The 23226-nt window shown below is 48.2% G+C and overlaps 1 protein-coding gene across 1 annotated transcript in view; it reads right to left on the minus strand.

Moving 5' to 3' along the window:
* The window catches only part of LRRC69 (leucine rich repeat containing 69), a 290134-nt gene that overhangs the window by 262329 nt on the left and 4579 nt on the right, over nt 1–23226 (minus strand). The window contains exon 2 of the mRNA XM_078687056.1: nt 19291–19417. Coding sequence (XP_078543182.1) covers nt 19291–19417 — 127 coding nt within the window. The remainder of the gene's footprint in view (nt 1–19290; nt 19418–23226) is intronic.

The following is a 23226-nucleotide window of genomic DNA, read 5'->3' on the forward strand; positions in this document are numbered from 1 at the left end:
GGAGGGCCACTGAGGAGTGGGGGGTGCCTTCTCATGTGTCTTCTAGTTTTTTGCAGCACCAGTGGTGGTGCAGCCCAGGAGGGCAAGATCATCGGGACCCAGAAGAGAGCGCGGCCCCTCGGTGAGGGTTCCTCGGACGGTGGACCCAGTTGAACGTGTGGTTGGAGATCGGCGCCTGGTCAGGCAGCCTTGTTGAACCCAGGTGAGAGTACCGTCCCACGGGCCAAATCAAAGATGGTGTCGGTGGGAACAAGGGTTGCACTATTACGGGAGGAGCCGGGTGGTAAGCTCCACAGGGGTTAATATGTTCAGGTCAAGGGTGGGGACGGGTGATTTGGTTGTCGCAAGAGTAAAAGTTGAATGTGGCATAAATATGGAGCCTGAAGTCCTGGGTAAGGAACCTATACAGATTAAAGAGTTCAAGTTCATAACCTTGCCTTATATGGGCGTTACGAAACCAGTGGGTGCACATTTAAGGTTAAGTACGAAGGAATACATAATACAAGGTGGACATGTAGAGTTGTTGAAACTGCTGCATATAGAAGTTAGATCTAAGGAGGGGTCTCAAGAAGGGGAGTACGAGTTAGACAAGCGCCCTAAGGTTTCTTTAACCATTGAACATTGGACGGCGGCAATTTTAATATACGCCAGCGTCTATTACGAGAAATTTCCTGAACACTGTATGCCCCTTTTCAAATGCTAGGTTGTTTTACATACACCCAGTTAACAGGCAGTGTCTACGCTTGGGCACAGCACGATGGAGAGTTTCGGGCCCATATGGCTTGGGATTCCAATGCAAAGTGGGGTGAGTTGGACAATGATTCGTGGCAACATCCCATGGGGGCGCCTTCGGGGGGGAAGGCGATATTTACGGCACGTGGCTTGCCTTTAGTTCATCGCCCCTTTCAGGGGAAGCCCACCCGGGGAGGGGTGGGGAGTGCAGCATATGCCCAATCTGGATCAGGAGCGTGCTGGGAGTTTAATCAGGGCGTGTGCACGAGAGAATACTGTAAGTTTCAACAGGTGTTCCCAATGTGGGAGGAGACATCCCTTGGTTTAGGTATTGAGGTCTCAGACCACAGGGAGGTCCACAGTGGCAACAGGCCAGTACTGGCTCCTCCAACGTCGCCCCCCGCCCCTCATCGCTCCTAAGGCAGTAGGGGAGGTAAGGGGCCTCAGGGACCTAGGCGTCAGGGTTCATATGCTATTTCAGTTGGGTACTTTAGCGCAGGGGCTGCCAGGGTATGAGGACGTGGGGGCCACTCAGTTGTTCTTGAAAGGTTCTGAGGAAGGTTTCCGTTTGGGTTACAGTGGTCCACGGGTGAGACAGTGGGCTAGGAATTTAAAATCAGCACAGGAACATAGTTTAATAGTTTAGGCGAAGTTAGATAAAGAAGTCAGGGAGGCCGGATGGTAGGTCCTTTTGAGGATTGGCCAGTTGAGAATTTGTTGCTGTCACCAATTGGAGTCGTTCACAAGACGGAGGCTGGCAGTACCGATTGATCCCGCACTTATCATGGCCTGAAGGGTCCTAAGTCACTGTATTTATTGATGAGGAAGCTACGTCTGTGTCCTATTCCTATGTTGAGGTCGCCATGGCATTGGTGGTGTCTGCGGCGTCTCTGCTGAAAGGGCAAAATGTGATATTAAATCTGCATTTCGATTGCTTTCAGTCCATCCTGAAGACTGGAGTCTTCTGGGCATCCATTTCAATGGCAAATGGTACGTGGACGAGGCACTGCCTATGGGTTGTTCGATTTCTTGTTCTCTTTTTGAGAAGTTCAGCACCTTTCTCCACTGGTTTTTCACTCACTAGTCAGGTCAGGTGTTAGTGACCCACTATTTGGATGATTTATTTTTTGTTGGTTCCCCTGGCTCCTCGGAGTGTCAGACATGGAGCTTTTAGGTGTGCCATTAGCATTGGAAAAGACAATGAGTCCTTGCGCGACCATGTCTTTTTTGGGCATTGAGATAAATTCTCGGGCAATGCAGGTTCGCTTGCCAGTGGATAAGAAAGCAAAATGCTGGAGCTATTAGAAATACTGTTGGTCAAAGCAAAGGTCACAGTCAAAGAAGTGCAAGTCCTTTTGGGCCATTTGAATTTTTGCCTGTAGGGTGGTCAGAGCAGGGCGCACTTTTTTGTAGGCGCCTAGGCAGAGCTTTGTCTGGTTCTCATTGCCTCATTACCATGTGCGTTTGTCAGCGGGGGTCAAGGAGGATCTGCGTATGTGGGAAACCTTTCTGCACTCTTTCAATGGGTTCCTCCGTACAGGAAAGATGACTGGGGGTGGGACGTTTAGATTTTCTCTGATGCTGCGGGCAGTGAGGGCTTTGGCCTGTACTGGCAGGGCAAGTGGTGTGCTGAGAAATGGCCTGCGAAGGTGGACAGACAGGGGTTGGAGTATTGCTTTCATGGAACTGTTTCCGGTGCTAGTGGCATTGACATTGTGGGGCCAAGAGCAGGCGCACAGAAAAGTTCTTTTTCGGATTGACAACTTGGCGGTGGTGGAAATCATCAATAGACGGTCAGCCAGGGACACCCAGATTTTGTAACTGCTTCGAGTTTTTGTGTTGGGCTGCCTTAGATATGACATCAGTTTCAGGGCCTTGCACGTTCCTGGTGTGGACAATGACATTGTGGATGCTTTGTCTCATTCATAAGTGGGAGGGATTCAGTGGGCTGGCCTGGGAGGCGGACCTGACGCAGACCCCAATGCCGGATCACCTTTGGTATGTAGGCGACGTAGGGTCATACAGCTGGTGGTCAGTTCCTTGTCGGCCTATACTCGGGCAGCTTATGCTGGCGTGGAGAGAATTTGTGGTTTCAGGTGGGTGTCGTAGGGATGAGATGTGGCGGCGATCAGATGATGTAGTTCAATTCATGTGAGTCATTATATATAAGGGCCTTTCCAAAGTTACAATTGCAGGAAAGTTGGCAGGGATCTCCTTTATGGGGAAATTGTGGTGGGGGTATTCCGTTTCCGTCGGGGAGTTGGGGAGGCGAATGTTTGAAGGTTGGGCCAGGGAGCGGGGCAGGGATGTTCCAGTTCGTAGGCTTTTGTCCTGGCAGGTTTTAGCATGCCTTTTAGGTTCGTTATTGGTTGTTTGTAGGGACAGTTTTGAATCTTGTTTATTTTCCACCCTTATGGTTTAGATGTATTTTGGAACTTTTAGAGTCTCCGGATTTTTAGGTTCCATGTCCAGGTTGGGCCTTGTTTGGAAGGTCTTCTTTTTAGCAGATCATGGGGTCCGTATTTGGTTGGTTTGCGCTAAGACAGATCAGAGAAACCTGGGTAAAGGTGTATGGCTGGAGCGGTGTCTCCGGTTTTTGACATGTCCCATTACTGGGGCTCATCGCTGGAGGAATTTGTCAGGAGGGGTGTCGGGGTGTTTCGACATGCTGATGCAAGCTGAGTTACGGATTATCAGCTGCGTATGGGCTGGGCAAAGCCCTGGAGAACACAGGTTTGGAAGGGTCTCATTTTGGGGCCCATTCTTCAGATTTGGGGCGGCCACTGCAGCTTGCAATAGGAGTTGGTCCAGGGGGGACTTTATGAGGATTGGGGCGCTGGTCATCCAATTGTTTTCAGCGTTATGTGAGACGCCCTGTGGAAGAAGCGCTGGCATCATCCTCTTTATCTTGAATGCTCAATTTGTTTTTTCTATTTCAGATTCGGTAGCGGGACCTCGCTCTTCACAATTGACCATCTGGATAGTGGGGCATTCCTTCATCAAATGGGCCTATGTTCATGCTTGTCGATCATATTTTGGAAAAGCCCTGGGTTTTTAATACTCATGTCTTAATGTTGTTTGGAAAGGGAAGGGTGGGATGTTGTGGAGGGAGCTGGTTCCTGCTTTCAATAGTTGGGTGGTCGGGGGCCAGTGCCAGGATGTTTTATTCATTCATGTGGGGGAAAGTGATCTTTGTTGAGTAAAAAGTGTGGTTTTATTATGGGCAAATAAAAGGGATTTGGGGCCAGATGTAGGTAGGGAAAATTTACCGATTCTTATTTACCGAATTTTACCGATTCGGTAAATAAGAATCGGTAAATAAGAAGGGGGGAGATGTAGGAACATCCACATGTTCCTTTTACCGAATCGGTAAAAATCGGTATTTACCGATTCGGTAAATACCGACCGGTAATGCCCATTCATTCCTATGGGCTTTGAAGCCCATAGGAATGAATGGGCATTACCGGTCGGTATTTACCGAATCGGTAAATACCGATTTTGACAAGGGTGCAGGGGGTGTCACTTTGACACCCTCTAGCACCCCCAAAAAAGGTTCGGGCCATGTGGCAGGCATACCTGCCCTAAGGGCAGGTCTGCCTGTCATATGGCACAGGTGTGCATGCACACATGTGCATGCACACCTGAATCGGTATTTTACCATCAAATTGAATTTGATGGTAAAATACCGAATTTGTAGGGCTTGTGGGACTCAGAAGAGTCCCACCTACATCTCAATTTTACCGATTCTGTAAAAATACCGGTCGGTAAATTTACCGACCGGTATATTTACCGATTCGGTAAAATTACCGAATTGGCCTGTTTCCTTCCTCCTACATGTCAAAAGCCAAATACCGGTCGGTAACGGCCGAATTCGGCCGTTACCGACCGGTATTTGGCTACCTACATCTGGGTGTTGGTTTTTTATAAGAGCAATGGTCAGGGTGCCATGTTTTGTGGACGGAGCTGGTTCTACTGAGATTTTGAAGGGGAGGTTTGCACCCCAGAACAATTGACAGGGCTCTGTGGAAAAAGGGCGCAAGCAGGTCAGATCGATTACCCCTTTTCAACGTTTGCCCGGCGATAGCCGCCTCTCACCCAACTCAAGGTTACCAAATGAAGAGGCAGGCCCTGGAGACTGGAAGGCGGGAAACAGGAGTTTATTCCGACGGAGCAGAACACGTCAAATCAGACAACAGGGTATCTTCTCGAGGTGCTCTCACCGCATCTCTGAGGCCTGGCCTCTTATACACAAGTTTATGGCTTTATTACATTTATGACATCCGTGGTATTGCTTTGAAGTACGAAAAAGGCATCGTTGGAATCCCCGGTTCAGGCCCGTTCTCACACATATCTACAGTAGGGGTCCCCACCCAAATCTCAGCATGATGGCTATCGCGCAGCTGGACATTCCGCTGGGAACAGGAATGCGGGCAATCGGTCGGATCTAGGGGTGTGAAGGCATTGATTAATCCCCGCTCCTTTGATGTGAGGCGAGGTCCTACTGTAGGGGGCAATAAACTGTATCTGTTGGGCTAGGTGATGCCTGGGATCAGGCCGGACAATCGGGCAGGGAAGAAGAGGTTATCAAAAAGGGCCTGTTCTATGAATGAGATGAAAGTGTGAGAGGGTTCAGCGCGGGATGTGGCTCGGAGGCAGGGTCGCGTTGGAGGTGCGTTTATGGCCCAGGCAGGAGAGACCGGGGGCTGTCGGGACGCGGGGGATGCTTGCGAGGCCGGGGGGTGAGGGGGAGAGACGCGCTGGCTATTGGCAGTGGGCAGAGAGACCATGGTTTTCAAAAAGATGGCTGCTGTTGTAAGTGAGCGTGAGTCTGAAAGGGGACAAGATGGCGCCGATAATGTTGACATCGCAAACCAGATTTTAACAGTCCTCCCTTTTCAACATATCTAGCCATTTGGTCTAGTCGATATCGATATTCATTAAATCCTCAACCTCGACGTCGTACAATGCTCTCATGCGTTCCTTGTCAAAGTCCAGAGTCTTTGGGCAGATACAGTTTGCACATAGTGAGCACAAAGGCGGCAGGCATTGAATTCCTAGGCAGAACCCACATAACACAACAACGGATATCAGTATAATTGTAAACAACCTCCACCCCCAGTTCTTTACAGTACTCCAGAACCATCCGCCAAGCGACCATTCTTCTTGTTCCTGGTGGACTTCTGAGGAAAGTCTGTGGAGATGTTCAATGGCTTTGTACACTGAGGGTGAATTGTCCGGTATATAGGTGCAGCAGCTAGACCCTATGATGCGGCATGCCCCTCCACGATCTGCTAGAACCACATCTAGAACAAGGCGGTTCTGAAGGGCCACCAAGCGGACCGCTTGAAGCTCGGCCGTGTTATTTGTGAGGATGCCAGCTGTAATGTTCATGGTTGTTTCAACTGCCTGGGTCAAATGTCGGATGGCACAGCTGTTTACCATTGGACCCCAGAGTGGAACAATTCCCTTCATTGCGTCCAGGAACTGTGCTCCGGCAGAGTCGGCTTGTTCAATGTCTCTCTCTCGTTTTTGTCGGTGGTGGTTTGCAGATGCCACATAGGTCGGGGAAGGATGAAGGCAATATAGCAGGGTGATGTACCGTTACATCGCAACTTTTACAACGGGAGTCTTTTACAACGGAACTATTACAACGCAGGATCCATTACATCGGATGCCATTACAACGCATGGCATTACATAGCAGATGCTATTACAACGCATGACATTACATCGTAAGTATAGGTAAGTATTTAATTTTTTTTAATTTTATTAATATTAATTATAATTAAATATATTTATTTATGTTTTTTAATATTATTAAATTTATTATTTATTATATTAATTAATTTAATTTTTAAAATAAGTACAGGTGTACAGGGGTGTTTTTAGGTTTCAGGGTAGGGTTTGGGTTTTGGGGTACAGGGGTGTTTTTAGGTTTCAGGGTAGGGTTTGGGTTTGGGGGTACAGGGGTGTTTTTAGGTTTCAGGGTAGGGTTTGGGTTTTGGGGTACAGGGGTGTTTTTAGGTTTCAGGGCAGGGTTTGGGTTTTGGGGTACAGGGGTGTTTTTAGGTTTCAGGGCAGGGTTTGGGTTTTGGGGTACAGGGGTGTTTTTAGGTTTCAGGGTAGGGTTTGGGTTTTGGGGTACAGGGGTGTTTTTAGGTTTCAGGGTAGGGTTTGGGTTTTGGGGTACAGGGGTATTTTTAGGTTTTAGGGTTGGGTTTGGGTTTTGGGGTACAGGGGTGTTTTAGGGTTCAGGGTTGGGTTTGTGCTTAGGGCTAATTAAATTATATTTACCATTTATAAATTAATTAAAATATATTTATTAAATTAAATCAATTATATTATATTAATTACATTTTTTAATTAAATTAATTAAATTAAATAAATTATTTTAATTAATTTAATTTAATAACAATTTTAAAAATATTTAAATTAAATTAATTTCATTATATTAATTAATTAAAATTAATTACAATTTTTATTAAAATTAAATTAAATAAATAGGATTTAAATCTATTAAATTAAATTAATTACTATTTTAAAATGTATTTCAATTAATTTAATTAAATTAAATTAATTAAATTAACTTAATTACAATTTTTTTTAAAAAGGTATACTTACCTATACTTACGATGTAATGCCATGCGTTGTAATAGCATATGCTATGTAATGCCATGCGTTGTAATGGCATCCGATGTAATGGATCCTGCGTTGTAAAAATTCCGATGTAACGGAATGCGTTGTAAAAAACCGCGTTGTAGTGACACCAATCCTATAGCAGGTACCTCCCCAGCCTTTTGGGAGCCAGGTGTAGGCTTTCGTACCGCAGACAAAGTACATGTTTGGAGAAGTGACAAAAGAGGGAGGGTCAGTAGTGTCCAAGGTTCTGGTGATGTTGCAGGCACTGTGACCTACAAATTGTGTCCCGAGGCCTTTGATGCATACAAGGCCCGAGATATTGACAACAGATAAGGCCACAGTCAGGGTGGCTGCTGTTCGTTTCCGGAGGTAGGAGAACGTAGGTCTGGCCGGGTTGTTGAACACCTGCATTTCGACACGCTCTTTGGCTGGGATGTCCAAGTGAACAGAGGTGTTGGTCGTCAGTGGGCAAAAGGGTGCAGTCGTTTTTTTTGTTTCGTTCAGCCAGACCCCTTGATAAAAGTGCGACATGGTTTCGCTGGAGATTGTCTTATCTCTGTAGCTCTCTTGCAGGAGAATCAACCAGGCGAGGCAGGAGCCACGAACAGAGAATGTTGAGGGGATGAAAGGGATGGAATGACCAGTGGCATGCGGAAGCAACCCGCAGATCCAGCAGTTGGTGGCATTGGCGGCAAGGTTGTGCTGGTGCAAAAGTTGTACGAAGGAGTTATTCCAAAACTCCTTACGTCTTTCTCGGAGTTGAGGTGAGAGAGAGATCAGGTGGTGTTCCTTCACGGTGACAGGTAGTACAGTGGCTAGAAGTGTCTCTTGTGCTGGTGAGGTTTCTTCCAAGATCCAGAGGGTGGTCATGAGGAGGAGACAGAAGAGAAGGGTAACAAAGAAGGCAATAGTCTTTGAACTGTGCATTTTGTCAGTCTTTGGGTTCCTGTAGTGGGTCTTTGGATATCCGGTCGCTTCCACCATCTTCAAGTCGGGTGCTTCCATCATCTTCGTATCGGGCGCTTCCATCATCTTCAAGGGGGCTCGGTAGTGGGCAGAACCACAAACTTCGTTTGGCTTCTCTCCTGGCGACCTTAGTAGCGTTAGGCCACCGCTCTGAGAATATAAACTTAGTCAGTGGTCTATTTAGCCGAAGCTCCCTCCTTTCGTCGCAGGTTGTACCCTTCTCTGGATGGCACAGTGGGGTCGGGATATGTTGCCAGTTCAAGCGCGTCTGTTTCCGGGTAGCAGCTCAGGGATGGTCGATCTTTGTTCAGGAGCTCTTCTTGCGTGGTCACGCCTTCGGTTGTTGTCAGATTCGACGAGACCTTCTTGCAGTGTTGTGCGTGCAGCCAATTGCGCTTTCCCTCCACTCGAAGAGCTGTTCGGGTGGTGATCAAAACTTGCCAGGGGCCCGTCCAGCGGGGTTCCAGACTCTTCTCCCGCTGGAAGTTCCGAATTAGGACGAAATCTCCAGGCTGGATGGTATGTCCGGGGCCCCTGGAAGCATCGGGGATGGCCTGCAGCACCTGATGATGAATAACAGACAGCGTTTTAGTTAGGTTATACAGATAGTCAGACATTAGGACGTCCGGGACGTCGTGAATAGATGTCGGTTTGGGTGCAGACCAGATACTCATGGGTCGGCCAAAAACGACCTCGTAAGGGGTCAAGTGGTGTTTGGTGGGGGTGGAACGCATTGACAGCAATGCCAGGGGAAGAGCGTCTGGCCATTTTAGTCCTGTGGTAGCCACTATTTTTGCCAGTTTTAGTTTCTATGTGGCGTTGTGTCGCTCAACCAGTCCAGCTGATTGGGGGTGAAAAACTGCGTGAAATTTCTGTAGTACCCCCAGCCCCTTCAGGATAAGCTGGATAACCTCGGCTACGAAATGGGGGCCATTGTCACTCCATAAAATACGACAAAGGCCGTAGCGAGGGAAGAACTCTTTCAGTAGTACTTTTGCAGTGGCAATGGCAGTGTTGTCACGCGTCGGGTAGGCTTCCACCCATTTGCTAAAAGCGCATACAACAACGAGTACATACTTCAGTCCTTGACATCTCTCTAATTGGATATAGTCCATCTGTAGGACTTCAAATGGATGGTTGGGGACCCCAAACCCTCCCCGGGGTACGACACTTCCTTTCCCAGGGTTGTGTTGCAGGCAGACTAGACATTGCTGGACTAATCGTTTGGCTGAGTCTGCAATTCTATCGTGGGTAGCAGCCATTTGTTCGTGTCTTTTGTCCGCCAGCAGCCTCCATCGTCTTTTAATCCCACCCGTGCCCATTCAGTCAATTTGTGTGGTGAGCTGGCCGTTTGGATGTCCCTAATAGTTTCCCTAGCGTCCGTCCATTTTTCTGCTTGTGACCTAGTCACGTACATGTGAGTCGTCGTCCTATTCTCAGCTGTGGTTCGGGCAGTGATGTCGGCCAGTGCATTTCCCTGTCCAATGATGTCTGTCACCTTTTTGTGTGCTTGGTATTTAATTACGGCAAGTCGTTTGGGGAGGAGAACCGCTTCAGTCGGAGCGGAGACTAGATCGCCGTGCAGGATGGGTGTGCCATGAGATGTCAGAAATCCCCTCTCCTTCCATAAGAGCCCAAAATGATGAACCACCCCGAAGGCATACTGGCTGTCCGTGTAAATGTTTGCTGTCGTCCCCTTTGCTAGGATACATGCTCGCGTGAGGTAAATCAGTTCTGCCGCCTGTGCGGATCGTTGCGTGATGCGGGCGGTTTCAACTACAGTTCGGGCTGTGGTAACTGCATAGGCAGCTGAGGTGGTGCCGTCGGGGAGTTTAATGCAGGAGCCGTCTACCCATAGCTCTCCGTCAGGGTTTGGGAAGGCAGTGTCTCGGAGGTCCTCTACTCCTAGTCTGTTCGTCCGTGAGGGTCACACAGTCATGTATAGGGGGGACATTTGGGTCATTTTCGGGCAGAGGCAACAAGGTGGCTGGGTTCAGCGTGGTGCATCTTTTCAGCGTGATGTGGGGTGCAAGCAGAGTCAGTTCGTATCCAGTCAGTCGTGCGCTAGTCAGGTGTTGCGTCTTAGTTTGGTTCAGGAGGGTGTCAACAGCATGGGGCACTAATACCGTGAGGGAATTCGAGAGTACGATCCCCTCACTTTGTCGGATAGAGACAGCAGCGGCAGCTACGGCTCGAAGGCAGGCAGGCAAGGCTCTCGCTACGGGATCAAGAGTGGCAGAGAAATAGGCACATGGTCGTTGCTTGGGGCCGATGGTTTGAGTCAGGACAGACAAAGCGCATCCCTCCCTTTCGTGAGTGTAGAGAGAGAAGGGTTTGGTATAATCAGGGGTTCCTAGGACTGGTGCAGAACAAAGGGCGTCTCGAAGTTCTTTGAAGGAGGATTGGCATTCGGGGGTCCAAGGGAGCGGGAAGGGGACATCTTTAGCTAGTAGAGAAAGCAGTGGCTTTACAATGAGGCTGAAGTTTGGCAACCACTGCCGGCAGAAGGAGGTGAGGCCTACCAGGGAGCGGACTTGTTTCTGGGTCTTTGGGACAGGGGTTTCTAGAGTGGCCTGAATTCGATCGGGTGTAAGCTTTCTCCCGTCTTTGGACAAGAGGTGGCCTAGGTAGGTGACCTGGGGTTGGCAGAATTGCAACTTCTTCTTGGAGACCTTGTGGCCATTTTCCGCAAGGAAGTGCAGGAGTTGGACAGTGGTAGTGACTGCAAGTGGGGTGGTGTCGGCCGCCAAAAGGATATCATCGACGTATTGTATCAACACCACTCCATCCGGCAGCTGAACGGCGTCCAGCTGTCTCTTGAGGGCCTGGCTATAGATGCTGGGACTTTCAGTGTAACCTTGGGGAGCTCTACAAAATCTATATGAGCAGGATTTTAACGTGAAGCCGAAAAGGTAGCGGCTGTCTGGGTGGATGGGGATGGAGAAGAATGCATTCTTGAGATCGATTACAGTGAAGGTGGTGGCTGTGGAAGGAATCAGGGTCAGAATGGTGGTGATATCCGAGACTACGGGGTACTGAGGTACAACCACTTTGTTGACCTCTCGAAGGTCGATGATGAAGCGGTACGCTTTCTCATCTCCCTCACCCTGCTTCTTTACAATGGGTAGGATAGGGCTGTTGCAAATATTGCTGACTACTTCCTCTACCACTCCTGCCTCTACCAAGGACTGAATTATCTTTACCAATGCCCTCTCACCTTCGGGCGATATCCGATACTGTGGGAGTTTTGGGAGTATCGCATCTTGGCGAACAGTTATGTGCACAGGGTCAATCATCATGCGTCCTACGTCAGCGTCAGTTTTGGCCCACAGATACAGAGGTAGAGAGTCGAGTAAGGATGAGTCAGCGTCAGAGATGGAGAACATGTGTCGTAAGGGATAAGGTCTGAGCAGAGTCAGGTTATCGTACAGAATGACTCGAACTCCGTTCTGTGAACACCTAATAGTAGCTCGGAAATGCTTCAGTAAGTCAAGTCCCATAATGGCATCGGGGGTGTTGGAGGAAAGCAGAAACGTCGTGTCAGTGGGGTTACTGTCCAAGTCGAAGGAGATCGGCGCGGACAAGGGATTAGTGGAGGGCGTTCCATCAAAACCTATTGATGTTATGTGTGAGCCAGACAAGGGTGCCCTTGGAATCAGTCGTTTAGATAACGCACTACGTGTCGCGCCAGTGTCTACCAGAAATGGAGACTTCGTACCTAGGACCTTAGCGGTGACATAAGGACCTTGCTGGTCAACATAGAGCTCGACTGGATCCCTCCCTTGCCCTTGGCAGTCCTATGCGAAGTCGCGGGCATCGTCACAGTCAGCCTGCTGGCATTGGTTCTGTCGGGGGCGGTCAAAAGTGTTCGGTCTGCCTGGTCTGTCATTGCTAGCGTCGTTTGTGTGCCCTCGTCCCTGTCCTCTATTTTTCGGCCCATCCGCTACGTCTTTTGTGTCTCTATTTTTGTACATATCTAACAGGACCGGACACTGGGACTTCCAGTGCCCAAATCCCTTGCAGAACGCACACTGGTTGTCGTCAATGTCTGTCCGTCCAGCATAGGGCGCGGGGGTACGGTCTTTAGGGGGTGGATTTCTAGGGGCAGTCGACTGGTAGTGTCCTTTGTAAGGTTCCCTACCTATCGTCGCTCCTTGCAATTGAGCGATCATTACTCGTTCTTTCAAGTCCTTTTTCTTTCTCTCAGTCGCTTTGTCGTTCTCATTCTTTTGTCGTTCGTAGTATTGAGCCATCTGAAGGATAGCCGCGGGTTTGGAGGCAGCCCAACTACTTTCACTAGTCTGCAGTTTCTGCGAGACTTCTGGAGTCAGGCCCTGTACGTAATTCTGGACGAATAAGTGATGTCCGGTTACAGAGGTCATGTCCTGGCCACTGTAATCGGAGAACACCGTTTCGAACCTGGAAAAGTATTCTGATACGTCTTCCTGGGGTTTCTGGCAGCAGGCCGTTACTATCGACCAGTCCACCTTCTTTTCTGGGACTATGGTTTTGAGTTTTTGTACGATTTTGTCTGGCAGGTCTAGAATTGATTTCAAAGGTTTCTGTCCGGGCTCTCGTTGCTTGTCTATGCCATCGAGTTGTAACCAGGTATGTCCGAACAGCTCAAGGTGGTCGACTTTCCGGATTAGCTTCCACACATCAGCTGGTAGACATAGCCCGAAAAACAAGTCGATGTCCGCTAGGGTCATAATCGTCGTCCCCAAGGCGGTACCTAATTCTGTGTAGAAGGCAGTGGGGTTCTTTCGTAGATCAGGCAAGGACTTTCGAAAAGTCAGGATGTCTTGCCGATCCCAGGGTTGGTAGACCCAGTTGTACATTACCCTCCCCCTCGCATCTTGGTGGTTAATATCGTCGTGTGTTCCCTGTCCTCGTGAGGGGACCCAATAAGGAGCTGCTTCTCTTATCTGCATCATGGTGTTAGTTCCCTCGGTTTGAGGTACAGTCGCTACAGGGGTCGTGGTGCTAGCTTCTAATCTTTGTTCAGTGAGGTGGCGGGAGACTTCAAGCGCGCGCATGAAGAGGTCCGTCACATCACACTCACCTCCGTCTCCAATGTCGACTTTTCTATACAGAGTCGTTAGGCTTTCAGGACCTTTGGCTTGGTACCGATCTTCATAAGCATTAAGGGTGTGGTAACAGAAACGTGTAACAAAGTGTCGTTTGTGGTTATTGGCATACGAATTGCATATATCTGTTACGTAATCTTCGCTTTCTTTCCGTTCCACTAGCGTTTTTACGATTTTATCAATCCCTGCTCGTTCATTCTTACTCAATCGATTTAATCTAGCGGAGTCTTTCTTCTCGGGGTCATCTACTGTTGCTGCTTGCGCTGCGCTGAGTACAAGGGGCTCGGCCGGTGCGGAGGCCGTGAGGACCGAGGCTCTGGTACCGCTCTCATCTGTGCTTGGGGGTTGCGTGCGTTGCACTAGGGGTTGGGAAGGGGCGTATGGAGGGGGCATGTAGATGATCGGGGGACCTAGCAGTAGATCATCGTTCGCTCGCTGCTTCGAAGGTAGCTCAGGGTAAAGCGTGGCGGGCGTTCTAACGGGACACTGGCTTGATGTTTCAGATTCTTGTTTTAGTTTAGCTTCCTCTCTTTCTTTTATTTCTTCTTTCAACTTGTTCGCGGCTAAATGAGCTGCTTTTCGTAATTCTTTTTCTAGTCTGACTTCATTTCTTTTCTTTCGCTGTTCTGTTTCTTTGCGCCACATGCCAAAACTATCAAGCATAGTGGGCGTTGTTTTATGGTTACGAAGGGCTGTTTCCAGCACGCTTATTTTAGTATCATCGAAGGATCCTATCAGTGGCCACTGACTTTCCTGATCCTTTTTAGTATATTTATGCCATAACTTACTATAAGCTACGGCGACTAGTCCATACTTTAAAAACATATCCTTATTAGGGGTGCCTTCCAGAGGAGCCGGATGATCCACCTCTAATAAGCGGTCCGGGCTGAACCAACTACTGAACAATGGGGAGAAGATAGGCATGACGGGTTACAATGGGGACAAAAGTCTGCACTACCTATCCTTCACTACTTTGCGAAGACTAGGCAGAATATTTCTATTCTACAGTATTCGCAAATAGGGAATACCCAAAGAGAGAACTAATTCCAAACAGTCAATGTTCGGACAAACAATCAATCAATCAAATGAGGAAAAATAGGCGCGACGGGTTACAACGGGGGCAAAAGCCTGCGCTACCTACCCTTCACTATCTGCAAAGAGAGAGGGAAATTCCTGTTCCTCCCCGTTTGTAGGCAGAGAAGATCCTTTCAAAGAACCAATTTCGAACAGTTAATGCTCGAACAAACAATCAATCAATGGAGAGGGAAGTAGGCGTGACGGGTTACAACGGGGGCAAAAGCCTGCGCTACCTACCCTTCACTATCTGCAAAGGGAGAATACTCCTATCCTTCCCCGTTTATAGACAGAGAATCTCTCAGAACCAAACAATCAAATGCGTAATACTAGTATTTTCCAAGACAATCAATTCGCAATTCGTCGTGTTACACAACCTTACCCGGACCGCATGGATAGTTTCTCGTCTTCCGCTTCCAGCGCCTGATCGTCCTCTATTCTCCGTAATTGCTGTGACACTCCTGATGGTTCCCAGTCAGGACCGTAGATCACTCGAGAGAGAGGTCTGCTCGGAACCGGTGAAGTTCGGATGATCGGCTGCCAGACGAGGGTCTATCGGGCAGGAGCTCTTTCCCGATCGTTGCAGTCGTTCACACTGTCGTTGGGACCTCTCCCACTGGATCCACGTGTCGCTGATGGGCCCCACGTTTGGGACGCCAATTGTGGAAAAAGGGCGCAAGCAGGTCAGATCGATTACCCCTTTTCAACGTTTGCCCGGCGATAGCCGCCTCTCACCCAACTCAAGGTTACCAAATGAAGAGGCAGGCGCTGGAGACTGGAAGGCGGGAAACAGGAGTTTATTCCGACGGAGCAGAACATGTCAAATCAGACAACAGGGTATCTTCTCGCGGTGCTCTCACCGCATCTCTGAGGCCTGGCCTCTTATACACAAGTTTATGGCTTTATTACATTTATGACATCCGTGGTATTGCTTTGAAGTACGAAAAAGGCATCGTTGGAATCCCCGGTTCAGGCCCGTTCTCACACATATCTACAGTAGGGGTCCCCACCCAAATCTCAGCATGATGGCTATCGCGCAGCTGGACATTCCGCTGGGAACAGGAATGCGGGCGATCGGTCGGATCTAGGGGTGTGAAGACATTGATTAATCCCCGCTCCTTTGATGTAAGGCGAGGTCCTACTGTAGGGGGCAATAAACTGTATCTGTTGGGCTAGGTGATGGCCTGGGATCAGGCCGGACAATCGGGCAGGGAAGAAGAGGTTATCAAAAAGGGCCTGTTCTATGAATGAGATGAAAGTGTGAGAGGGTTCAGCGCGGGATGTGGCTCGGAGGCAGGGTCGCGTTGGAGGTGCGTTTATGGCCCAGGCAGGAGAGACCGGGGGCTGTCGGGGCGCGGGGGATGCTTGCGAGGCCGGGGGGTGAGGGGGAGAGACGCGCTGGCTATTGGCAGTGGGCAGAGAGACCATGGTTTTCAAAAAGATGGCTGCTGTTGTAAGTGAGCGTGAGTCTGAAAGGGGACAAGATGGCGCCGATAATGTTGACATCGCAAACCAGATTTTAACAGTTCGTAGGATGTTGAATTTGGAAGGTTCTCAATTTTGTAGGTTTTTAGGTTTCGGGAGAGTGACTCATTCTGACATTCAGTTCGTGTCTGTTGAATTTTTCAGGGGCGACGGAGTTTACCTCTCTAGTATAAGTATGGAGGTGTATTTGCTTGAGGTTTGAGAAGTTTTCTCTAGGTTTTTGGCTGTTCAGGGCCGCTCAGATTTGGTTTAATTTTGTTGGTTTGGGGGGCAACTTTCTGGGTGACGGATTTTGGTGATGTTTTGCCAGGGTTGGCTGACTTTTGGGTTTTCATTTGTATAACTGGCTCTTTGACAGGGGCTGTTGGGGCAGGTTGGTTGTTGGGGTAGGTACATGAGGTTGGGCGAGCGTCAAGTGGGCGAGGGGCAGGCAACGAAGTTTTGTGTAACAGATGTTTGGTATTTTGGAGGTTCATATGTTGATACAGTGATTTATTTTGTTTGTAATTTGTAATGTTGTAATGTACGGGTGGGGGGTGGGTTTGAAAATGGTTAGGGGCGGGGGAGGGATCAGGGTTTTGAGGTGAAAGGTCTATTTAGTGAGGTATAGTTTTGTAAGGCATTGGCCAAGGAGTTTTTATTGTTATTGTGCACCTGTTCCAATAAAGCGGCCTTTTTCACACTTACTCGGTTGTTGGTCTGCTTCCCCCCCACCCCTCCCTCCCAAAGCACACACGGGTGCCGTGATCCGCCCCGAGGGGGCAACACAGCCTGCTCACTCACCATTGCCCCCCCTCCAAGGGCTCGGGGGTCCTCTCTCTGCGCCCCTCAGCCGCAGGTCAGCGCACAGAAGCTCCTTCGCGGCGCTAGAGTGCGGAGCGCCCGGACGCCGCGGCAGTGGAGGCCAGAGGGGGGGGTGTCTCTGCTCTCAGCCCTTGAGGGGCCCGGACAGCTACGACAAATCCGAGAGCGGGGGGAGGGGTGTGTTCCCCCCGCACCCCCCTCCCCATTCACAGCAGATCCCCCAAAACACCCTGAGCCTCTGAATGCAGGAATGTGTTTAAAACTCGTCATCATTGCCGCCTAAAGCTGGAGCGCCCAGAAGCCGCGCCTGTGTCCAGGACTAGAAAGTGTCGGTGCGGGAAATACTGAAAGTGCCGCCGCCTCCCTGAAACGAGTGACAGTCATCTTTCACGAGTTTATTTCAGGACTTCAAACGCTGACCCGTTTATGTCGAGGATTCCACGGAGCGCCCAAAAGAACAGAAATCACTTCATCCTTCAGACAACCGGAGCACCCGCCCCCCCCTTCATTCATTCAAAGAAATGAATGCAAAACCCATATATTCTTTCTAATATGGCAGGGTTCATGTTTTACAAGATACATTTATTGAATCTGCCTACGGGGTGAAGTCTGAAAGGGGCTCTGTGCTTTTTAGACTCAATTAAACAAGCGCTCAAAGTAAAACAAGTGGTCTACAGGGCAACTTCTGCACCGTTCCGGGCAACAGCAAAAACAACTAAAAAAAAAATGGCGGCCGAAAATTTTCGGATTCGGGGGCGTGTTTTGCTGTCCTGAGTGACGGATGACGTCACGAGCTAAAGAACAGCAAAACTTACGCCCCCAAATCCGAAAAAGACGGAGCCTATTCGGAAGGACAGCTCTCTCCTCCAATGGCTGGCAGACCGGATATTACCTCGACCTAAAAAGGCAAATCCACATGGCACGCCACCCTGAGAACATGTGCTTTTTTCTAGTTTTCAAGAACTGTGAAAGCCATAGGTTTTATCCATACTGCTTAGTGTGCGCTTTTATTAACCATTGTTAATGTTCACCACAATACACACAAGTAATTAACGATCAATAATAATTTATTTCTGAATGATAATATTTTCACTGACATTATTTACTGTTAGTTTCTTGCTTGAGCTGCACTCCAATCGAAATGCGGAGTTTTTTCTATTCCTAGTGTAATTTCAAAAACATATTTATAGAAACAAAAACACAGTGTGCCATACATGGGTCGAACTGACGTTTGCGATCAGAATGACAAATTACATTTTAAAGTATACATGGTAACTTGATGATAAATGAGAACATGTGCTAAATATTTCAAATCAGCACTCAGTCCAAAGATTGAAGTAACCTCTGCAAGCACTCACCTGGTTTGTATGGTCTATCTAGACAGCCCAGCCGCCGACAGACAATTACGCGAGCATCACTAGAGAGGGGCTTTAGCTCCGCCCACATGTTTTGTGCCAGGAGTAGTGTTTTATGGTGCAGAAGTTGTGTGCTTCCACAAAAAAAGTGCTTGTCCCCCCATGCAGCTGTGATCATTTTGTTTATTTATCTAGCTGCCTGAGGTTGAACTTTGAAGGGAACACACGTAATTGAAACGCTATTAAACTGTCTTAGATAACTCGCTGATGGGTGGTCTTTTTCTTTGGCAGCAGCACAGGTGAGAGGAGGGCAGTCATTAATGTACATGGATTTTTAGGTCTGCTGTGACAATGCAACTGTCGCATGACCTTTTAACCTACACCAATATTATTCTACAGTTCTGTGCTTCCACACAAATACATATCTATTTTCATGCTATTTACTTGTAATGCTTCACATTACCATGAACATTCCTTAAAAGTCAGACCTATTTAGCATTGCTAATGCTTGTCATAATCTGTAGGAATTCATTACATGGGCAAGAACTTAGATGTTTGGCCCTACGCAACATAATTCTATAAACAATAGTGGTGCTGAGGACTAAATCAGTCATTCTGAATTACTCGCACAGTATTCATAAAAAAGCACTTTTCTGCATAAGTTCTAGTATATGTCACCTTAGCTTTGAAAACATAGGCTCTACTAAAACTTTTGGCAAAACGCGTGATTTTTTTACACATAGCAGGAAATCAATTATCCTAATATTTCTAAGTGTGAATAGTCCCCTAAATGATAATTATGAATGATGGGTTTTTAATGCCTATTCAGTAACAGTGGTTCACAAATGGTCCATAAGGTCCTTACGTAAAACACCACATACTTTGAAGACCAGTACCACATGACCAATTTAAATTATGCTGTCTCACACAGCCTGCCAAAGAGGCAGAGCACACGAACACACAAGAGTGCAGATGGAAACGGGTTCAAATGCCGATTGGAGTAGACATAACTGAGGAACCTAAATATTGAGTATTTCCCAAACAATACATTATTTTTAATTTGTTTGTTTAAATCACATTATTTATCAAAGTTCAGCACAAATTCTAAGCTAATTTAGTTCACAATTTTATTTTCAAAATAATACTTACCAAATACATCAGGTGACACTGTGGCAATCATGTTTCCAAACAAGTGAAGCTTCCGAAGTGATATAAGGTGTTGAAGTTGCTCTGGAACTTTTTCCAGGGCATTATTTCCCAAATTTAGTACTGTCAACTGATGGGGCAAAAACATCACATCACTAAGACAGCAAACATAATTTAACTAACGTTTACATTACAGTTACGAATTATTTAATTAATCCTTGGTATAATAATTGAAATTGAGTTGAATAACTGGTGTATCAGTTCGGGTGTTCTTGCTAATCAAGAGCTGTTTTCTAACCATAAGATCATAACCATAAGAAGAGGTTGTTGTCCATCTCCTTTTGATGCTGTCTATTCCTTAACATCTAGGCTCTTCAAATTCTCCCTGTTTAAGCCAGACTGAAAAGAGAGTTCTTTCGCAGACAGTGTCTATTGTGGAAGTAAAAATTAGGGCTGCAAGGCATGACAGTAGGCAAACGTAATCTGTCATTTGTACCTAGGGGTGGGCGGAATTTGCGTAATCACGTTATTCAAATCTCCGCAAAAAGGTAAAAAATTTCCGCGATCACGCAGAAATTCCACAAACATGCGGAATTGCTTGTTCGTGATGCTTTTTTCCTGTTCGCAATTGCTGTTTGCGTGCTCGGGGGGGAAATATCTTGCGAACATGAATTTTGAGAACGCAAACAAGCAAAATGTTTCCGCGAAGTCGCAGAACGCAGAATTGTGGGCAATGTCGCGTTCGTCGTGGAAAGCGAAATTACCCAAATTCAGCTAATTCTGCGAGCGGTACGGAATTTACAGCCCAGGCCTATTTGTAACGTATTATCATTGATATTTTGGTACATTTTTTCACTGGCTTTTCTGGGCATCGATTGGCTCAGCACGATTCTTTCTGTACTTTACTCATCCAGAGCAGAGGGTGAGGGATGAAGAAACTTATGGATCTGAGAGAGCGTGTGGTAAAAAGCTTCTTGTACTCTACAATGAGAACTTTCCAATCATGCTTCTGGATTCTCCCTGCTTCAGCCTAGTCCTTTTGCCCATTCGTCTCCTCGGGACAGACTGGCAGAGTGCTATAGCAACTGCATCAAGTTACTGCTTACTTAGAGAATAAGCATTGACAAAGACAAAAGATCTGTGCTTCGCTGTGCGGGGGAGGGTCAGGAAAAAGATGGAGAGAGACCAGGGAAACATGCCCTCAAATACAGTGCAATACAATACATTGCTGAATATATAATAAAAGAAGAGTCCCCTCAAGCAGGCAATGGAAATATAAAACCCATGCAGTCAGATTATTGTGACTCAGTAATCCTCCTGGGCTGCATAAACACATGAATAGGGCAAAAAGTCTTCAAATCAGGAGCACACAGTAGAGATAGACAAGAAAACCATCCAGTCATGAACAAGGGGCCAACCCAAAGCAAGGTCTTATTGGAAACAAAAGGGTCTGACTAGAGACAGCTGAAGTTTTCAGTAGCACAGACCTAAAAAGAGGCGCACCTGCCATGTGGGGAAAAGAGAATGAGCAGCAATTGCCTTCTTGCATACAAGGGTACTCTGACAGCCTGGATGTCAACTCTGCTGTAGCTGTAGATGAAGTCCTGTCGAAGCCTAAGAAGGACTACACAGAGACAGAAGAGGCGCAGAGGGACACATAGAGACTATGGAGGAGGTATAGCGCAGCTGAAGAGGACCAAGACTGAGCCTAGCCAGAGAACAGGCACAAGGAATGGACGCATAGACACAAATGGGAAATCAGAAAAACATAAGGAGCATATGGGATGGCGATGGAGTCACAGAAGAGGCATGGAGATTCTGGGGGACGACACAGATTAAGAATTGAAACAAAGGCCCAGAGGGAGAACAAGACACAGAAGGGTCGTAGGGAAGGTGTGTTGATGTGTCTTAGTTAGGGCATAGCTGGAAAACGTAGAATGTGAAGAATTGTGTGTGGAGGAGCCTTTTGTCACACTGGAACCTTGAGAAGAGATCAGACAGAAGAGTTGGGGAGAATAGCTAGACGTTTGATAGATTGTTGGATCGCACCTAAGGCTATGTATGTAATACATTTTATTGCTTCTAACTAACAGACTCACATGTCTGTAGCGCGGCGGGGCCCGAACACCTAAGGCCGCTGCCGCGCTGGATAATAACAGGTAGGCCACAGTGGTGTACTGTACTTGGCCAGAAGATCCCGAGCGGTCTCCTGACATTTATTGATCCCCTCGGGTCGAGCCCGCCCGAGGGTTGTATGCATGCGTGTACAGGTGTTACATTGTACGAGAGAGCCCGGATGGCTCTCTACATTCTTCCTTTCTTTTAGTGACCGACCATCAGGTTCTTCAGGTTCACGGGGAGGTGCACACAAAGTCTTTCAGTCTGACTTGGCACAGGGTTCGGCCGGAGACCATACTTCTGTCTCCGGGAGCTGGAACTGACCACTGCATCCGACGATGTGTCCGGGGGTGATGCAGTCACCAAACCCTGACTAGGCCGACTAGCCTTGGGGACAGACTCTTCCCTCTCCACTTGCAAGCCCCTCTGTGAAGAAACCATCAGCCCTGGCGAACCAGGCGGGGTGAAACTTGGGGTATCGTCGGGACTTTCCGACTCGTCTTCGCCAGAGTTCTGATCTTGGAAACTGGACACGTTCCTAATAACGACTTGCTGCCCTCGCTGAGCGCTGACCATGGTTCCTTGTATGCCCACCACAGTTCACCCTTCTGGCTCATAGGGTGTCCTGACCTTCCAGCCAGTGTGTCTGCCATTGACCATAACGCGGTCCCCTACCTTCAGCTGTGGCTCTCTTGCTCTGATGGCTTGCTCGCCTTCTGGTTAGTCATTGCCCTTCTCGCTTGCACTGCTTTATTGTCGCGTTCTGGGGGTTTCCACGCTAGATCCGTCGGGATGCTGTCCTGTGGGGGCCTCTTGAAGAGTAAAAGTGAGGGGGCATACTTGGTTGTGCTGTGTAGCGTCTGCCGGTAGGCATCAAGGAATTGGTCAAGTGCCGCTTCTGCATCTTCCCCATGGTCTACATCAATGCGCAGGGCCCGTTTGAGTGTTCGCAGGAGACGCTCCACCTCCCCATTGGCTTTTGGACACAGAAGGGTGATCTTCCGGTGGTGAATCGCTTTTCTCTTCAGGTACTCTTGGAACTCCCGGATGTGGAACGGGGCCCGTTATCTGACCGAATTCCCTCTGGCAGACCCATAAGTGCAAATGTCTTGTTCAGGATTCTTTGGACATGCGTGAACGCCGTTGATGCCACCACCTCCTTGATAGGGAACTTTGAGAAGGAGTCAATCATCACCAACATGGCGCGCCCATCCAGAAATCGTGGCCCATGGTGTTTCGCTGAGCTCTTCAGTGATCACCGGTGCCGGGTCTCCCTCAGTGATGGTGCAGGAATGACACTGCCTCACCATTTCCTCCACCATGGAATCCATAGCTGGGAACCAGACCTTGTTCCTTAGCCTGGCTTTTGTCTTTGCCATCCCTTGGTGTCCGATATGCGCCGCTGTAGCCTCTTCGGGATTATGATCACGTGTCCCCTCAGAACGACTCCATGCTCTCCCACACTTACTTCATGGCATACCTGCCAGATCCGTTGCCAGCTTGGCTGTCTTCGGCTGTGACTTCCCGAGTCCCGTCCATGAAGTGTGCCCAACCGTGGTCAGCAGGGTGGCTTTCACCCTGGACAGTGTCTAATCTTCATCAGTTGCATGGCCAGTTTCCTCAAGCGTCATGGCTGTGGGTCACGCTTCTTGCGAGATCATTCTCACAAACGCCTCAGAGTATGCTACATACATCAGTGAGCTTCGAGGTGGCATGGCTTCCGGGTGTCGCGAGAGGTAGTCTGCTGGGTTGTGTGCCCAAGGGCGGAAAATGACTTTGAAATTATATGCCTGCAGCTGCACGGCCTATCTCGCTATTCTT

This window comes from Lissotriton helveticus, chromosome 4_1 (genome assembly GCF_964261635.1).
Source record: "Lissotriton helveticus chromosome 4_1, aLisHel1.1, whole genome shotgun sequence".
Taxonomy (NCBI): domain Eukaryota; kingdom Metazoa; phylum Chordata; class Amphibia; order Caudata; family Salamandridae; genus Lissotriton; species Lissotriton helveticus.